The 6,081-nt window shown below is 44.6% G+C and overlaps 1 protein-coding gene across 1 annotated transcript; it reads left to right on the top strand.

The window, feature by feature from the left end:
- The first annotated feature begins 699 nt into the window (after nucleotides 1-699).
- Nucleotides 700-4,163, top strand: slitrk5b (SLIT and NTRK-like family, member 5b). Its single transcript, XM_034186581.1, has 2 exons — nucleotides 700-941; nucleotides 1,269-4,163. Exon 2 carries the CDS (start codon nucleotides 1,323-1,325, stop codon nucleotides 3,924-3,926), a length of 2,604 nt encoding a protein of 867 aa, XP_034042472.1. The 5' UTR covers nucleotides 700-941; nucleotides 1,269-1,322; the 3' UTR covers nucleotides 3,927-4,163.
- The last annotated feature ends 1,918 nt before the right edge of the window (nucleotides 4,164-6,081 follow it).

The following is a 6,081-nucleotide window of genomic DNA, read 5'->3' on the forward strand; positions in this document are numbered from 1 at the left end:
CAATAAGAGAATGATTTTGCAAAATAAGATCCGCCTTTGTCATGCCCATGTTGTGTTTTATAAAAATAGTTTTAGCCCATTGTTCGGGGTTCTGAACAGATGGATCTCCTGCAAGAGAGAAGTTCTTCAGAATCCAGGCCTGTTTTTCACTGTGACTTTGAATAACTTTAAATTGAGTAATAATTTGACTTTGTACTTTGTAAGGGACAGTATTACAATAAGAATTGGGTGAAATTAACAGTAGTGTTTAAAAAATGTAAGGGTTACTTTGTTAATAGCCATGGTGTCAAAAAAATAATATAATGACTGAAGTAACCCAGTGTCTCATATCAGTCTTGCAGCCTTTTAATCACTGCACTTCTTGCTGGTGACACTAAGGCAGCTAAACGCTGTCAGGTGCACTTTTATTTTTTTCTGCTTATCACTGGCACCCAGATATGTGCTTCCTCTTTAGCACGATAAGACTGTCAGATTCCGACAAACTGAAGCCATTCCTGTGCAGAATTTATTTTCAGGATAAATGACATGGTAAGCGGTTTAATGAAGGCATCGAGCACAATGAATTATTGATATTTTTGGGGTTGGGACATCCTTCTGTAGGTAGGTCAGCATCAAGGATGCATCTCCACACATTTTGTGTGTGCAGTGAAATGACATGACATTCTCCCTCCCAGCGTGCGTGTGCGCGTCTACAACGAGAGGGAGATGAAGAGAGACAGAGAGAGAGAGCGAGAGAGAGAAGCAACTTTGTTCCCAGGCGTTGTTGCGCGCCTCCGCTGGCGTGGCGCGCTAACAGAGACGCATTTAGCAGTCATGGTTGATCAGTGTTTCTTTCATCCTCTGCGGCGCATTAGTGACGGCAAACATGCACGATCGGACCGAAAGAAATAAAAGGTGCACTGCGTGTGCTCTGTGACCGCATCTTCATCAATGCATATGAGGTAAGAGTCACATCCATACCAAAAAATAAAAAAAATATCACGCGGGATGCGTTCATGTCTGAGACTCAACAGAAGTGATGTGGCCTTAAAAACAAAAGAAAAAAAGAAGTAGTGTGCATGCAGCTTTGCTCTTTAGAGAGGATTTCTACTGTTATTTTGTGCCCATGTCTTGCTTTGACCTTGCTTATTGTTTTAAATATAGCATCAAGGAGTTTCTCCTCTGCCCTGCTTTGTTTCAACCATTTCTGCACAAGCAGCCAGAACTTTGAAGAAGCTTTGAGCATTTCTGTGTGGAATTCTTTCTAACGCGCATCTTCTTCTATGCAGATGATACTGAGGATACCGTAGCTGGATGGTGAGCGTGGCCATCACTGCAGGAAAATGCATCTTTGGATTACATATGCTTTGTTAAGTGCGACCTCGATTTGCACTGTTGAGATGTTTGGCGCTTACGGGGACATATGTCAGCGACTGTGCGCCTGCGAGGAACGAGAGGGGTTGCTCACAGTGAGTTGTGAGAACAGAGGGATTGGAAGACTCTCGGATATAAACCCCCCACACTACTCCCAGTATCATCTGCTGCTCACGGGGAATCTTCTGAAAAAGCTATCTGCCAATGACTTTGTTGAGTACAATGGCCTCACCATATTACATCTGGGCAATAATGACATAGCTGAGGTCGAAGCAGGAGCTTTTAATGGACTTCAAGGATTAAAACGATTACATTTCAATAATAACAAAATTGATGCCTTGAGGGAGGAAATTTTCTTTGGCCTGGAAAGTCTTGAGTATCTGCAGATTGATTATAATTATATCACTCACGTGGCACCTAATGCCTTCAGCAAGCTTCGCCATCTGGAGGTCCTGATTCTAAACGACAACTTAATATCAACTCTGCCCATGAACATTTTCCAGCATGTCCCACTGACTCATTTGGACTTGAGGGGAAACCAGCTGAAAGTGCTTCCTTACTCAGGTCTGCTGGAACACATGAGCAGCGTTGTGGAGTTGCAACTGGAGGAGAATCCGTGGAACTGCTCTTGCGAGCTGATTGCCCTTAAGACATGGCTCGAGAGCATCTCGTACACGGCTTTAGTTGGCGATGTCATCTGCGAGTTCCCTTTCAGGCTTCACGGGCGGGATCTTGATGAGGTATCCAAACAAGAACTGTGTCCGAGGAGAGCCATCGCTGAATATGAAATGCCGCCCTTGCCGCATTTGAGCACCGATGCATACTATAGGACCATGCCAGCTCTCGTTCCAGCCGCCTTCACCTCCTCTGGGATTGCGCGGTCATCATCAAGACCTACCAAGGGACCAGGCCAATCAGGCAAATTAAAATCAAGGCCCACTGCTCGCATCGCACCTAATAAACCACAAAATTACAGTCAAATAATTTCATATCAGACCAAATCCCCTGTGCCTTTAGATTGTCCAAGTGCCTGCACTTGCAATCTTCAAATTTCAGACCTGGGCTTGAACGTGAATTGCCAAGAACGAAAGATTGAGCGCATCTCCGATTTAAATCCAAAACCATACAATCCCAAAAAGATGTACCTCACTGGGAACTATATCCCGGTGGTGCGTAGATCTGATTTTATTGATGCAACTGGCTTAGATTTGCTTCATCTTGGCAACAATCGAATAGCTCGCATACATGACAGAGCGTTTGGAGATTTGGCACACCTAAGAAGATTGTACCTAAATGGAAATCTGATTGATCGTCTTACAGCTGATGTGTTTTATGGACTGGAGAGCCTACAGTTCTTATATTTAGAATACAATGTCATTAAAGAGGTTGCCACTGACACCTTTCAGCATGTAAAGAACCTTCAGCTTCTTTTTCTGAACAATAACCTCTTGAAAACTTTACCTGAAGGGATATTCAATGGGGTGACATTGGCCCGGCTCAACCTTCGCAATAACCACCTGCGACATCTACCTGTCAGAGGCGTGCTCGATCAGCTCACCGCCTTGGTGCAAGTGGATTTATTCGAAAATCCCTGGGATTGCTCTTGCAGCATACTCGATTTGAAGATGTGGCTGGAGCAGCTAAGCACGGGCACTGTTGTAAACAATGTCATATGTGGCTCACCGAAAAAGCTAGCCGGGGAGGATATGAGATACATTAAGACGTCTAATTTCTGCCCCAATAACTCAGATACACTCGCATCTGTGATCCCAACCTCGGAAGAATCTTTCCCTGGTAGCACTATCATCATAGAAACATCTTTGGACTCTGACACACAATATAGCACCATTCCCTTATCTGTGATGATTCTTACCCTTCTCCTCATGTTCATCGTGTCTGTATTTGTGGCAGCGGGATTATTTGTGGCAGTGAAAAAGAGACGCCAAAAGACTCAAAATGAGCAGAACAACTCCATGAATGCTTGCATTAGCTCTCTTAATATGGAATACGGCCTTTACAAAAAGGGATCTATTCCTAAAGTCAGAACAGCTGCCGGACATGTGTATGAGTATATTCCGTCTCCCATGGAACTGCCATGCAGAACTAATGCAGACTCTTCAGGCAACAGAAAATCGGCGGATGGATTCAGAGAGTTTGACGAGCTGTGTGGAGCATTCCCGGGCAACTCAGATGAAGAGGCAGCCAGTAATGTGTTAAGCTCAGAATACAGTGCTACCACTCCCAAGCCTCTGAAGAAGCCATCCACGCCTCCGCGAGAAGATCAGTGTTACTACAGAGAGCCGCTTGAGCCTGACAAGCACAGGCACTCCAGCAGCAGTTTACCGTACAGGCATACGGCTCACTCGTCTGGCCAGTATACCTCAGATTTTGATGCAAGGCATCAATGTGTGCACCCAGAGGCAATACAACAGACAATACTCTACTGTACAGCACCGAGTACTGTTTATGTGGAGCCCAACAGGAGTGAGTACTGGGAACTGAAGGCAAAACTTCATCTGGATCCAGATTACCTTGAGGTTCTTGAGAAACGAACAACCTTTACACAGTTTTAAGAGACTTCATACCTCGAGGGTTGATTCACTCCAGACTGGTCCTGAAAACATCTCCCATTGATGCTTTGTTAGAACCTCTTTCCATGCACATGGAAGGTATCCACCCATGTCTGTACGTATGTGTTCTGTGGAGAAATATTTGTCATGCATTTGTGAATGTCAACAAAACTAATGCTGACTTTACTCTAACCCCAGTCACAAGCAAGGTCAGGTCAAGTCTAGGGGCACATCAGTACCCTATGGATCCACTCTGAATTCCATATGCAAACACTAGGGTTGGGTGATAATCAAATTTTAACTTTATTTACACTTTTGGCTTCTAGAGACTACAAAAATAATGCAATAGAGGTTTAACTATTGTTTTGCCACATTCTATACAAATATTATGCAATGATGCTCATCTTTTGCCATGTGTGATAAATCCAAGTGTCTGTGTGTGTGTGTGTGTGTGTGTGTGTGTGTGTGTGTGCGCGCGCGCACTCGTGCAAGCTGCGTGTAGGCGACTGCTCCTAGCAGCAGCCTCTGCTAGGCTAGCAGGTGTCTGTTAGCTACTTTGGGCTTGACAATGCTCGACTGTTGTAAGAATTTTATTAGAAAAATCTGAGATAGTACAGTTTGGTGTTAATTATACTAACCATCTCTGAAGACCATCTCTGAAGTCGGTGCTCCAGTATTTATGTCTAATGCAAATTTTGGTATTATTTAATTTGTAAGTTAGTACCGTTAGCGCTAATTAGCAGGCATCATTAACTTGGCGATGTTAGCTCCGTTGATAGTGCTGTGGTTACTGAGGCAATACATCATCATAGTTTTTAATACCCACACCTAAACTACCAGTTATTAAAGCCATTACCCCATCTGCAAATATACGACAGTTTCCACGACAGAAACTTGCAAGGCTTTTTGAATGGTTTGACACCTTTGGTCGCCGCAGGGGCCATCCCTGAAGAGTGTTTTTCTTTTTTTGGGGGGGGGGCATTTTTGTCAGGGGTGAGCTAAGTCCCTGCTCCAGGGTAGGTACCTCTGAGTGGCCCTGACAAACTACTGGGCTGGACTCGGCACTGATTTATTGTTAACTCATGAGATAAGACAACAAGCAACAAGAGCTAAACCAAACTTACAAAGAGCAGAACAACCAAAACAGTCTCATCTGAGGGCGGGCACTCAAGGGTCAAAATATGACGCATATGACGCAATTGTTCAACATCCGGGGACAGAAATATGGCACTTTCTCTGAGTTTTGGGCAAATTACACGGCAAACAAAGTGAAAACACAAAGAAAAAGTGATGATGTGCTGGAAAGCGGACATGTGTTGTGGTTTGTTTATGACCTGGAGCTCAAACGTGTCGAGGCGGTTGCACAGGCGTGAGAACGTAGCTACGCTGGTTAGCTGTGTAGGCTAACACTTACTGACGCGGCCGCTCCCATTGGCCTCGTCTTCCCTTCCCCACTGGAAACCGAAAAAAAAACCTGAACTTTTTGCGACTGCTTTGGTGATTGCAGCTGAAATCAAAACAGTACACCATTTTTCCTTTAGAAGTGATGCTGTTTGTGGGGACAGACTAATTCCCGGGTGGCGTGTGGGAGTGTCAGCATAAACTATTCGCAGGATGGGGATTTCAGCGGAAACCATTTTAAATTGGCATGTCTTAAACCAGCAGGTCCGCTAGGTGACAGCGAGTATGCTTTTAAGTTTATGGAGCTGTGCCAAATGGTTTGTGCTGAAACTCCCACACTCCACCCAGGGATTAGTCTCTGCCGGCTGTCCCCGGATGTGGTCAAATCCCACAATGTCACGCAGGGGTTCAAACAAGACTGCGCTGCCCTATCCTTACATCATTACATACGTAGCCGTGTGAGTACGGTGGATCTTCACCGCAATGGAGACAGAACAGCTGAGAAGAGCCAAAGTTAGCCTGTTAGTCTTAGCTTGCTTTGTAACTACATGGTGGGGTGGGGGTGGGTGGGTGGGGGGGGGGGGGTGTATTTGGGCTCCATTCATTACACCCAGGTCAGGCCAATCTTGCCCATGCGACACCTCTTTACCCATTTATGTCTTTGCTGACAGTTATATTTTTACTTTTAATTATTTATTTGGTTTTCAGTTCAATGATATTGGAAACTGAAGTTATATTTCAGGAAAATCCATTGATA

This window comes from Thalassophryne amazonica, chromosome 14 (genome assembly GCF_902500255.1).
Source record: "Thalassophryne amazonica chromosome 14, fThaAma1.1, whole genome shotgun sequence".
NCBI classification, from domain to species: domain Eukaryota; kingdom Metazoa; phylum Chordata; class Actinopteri; order Batrachoidiformes; family Batrachoididae; genus Thalassophryne; species Thalassophryne amazonica.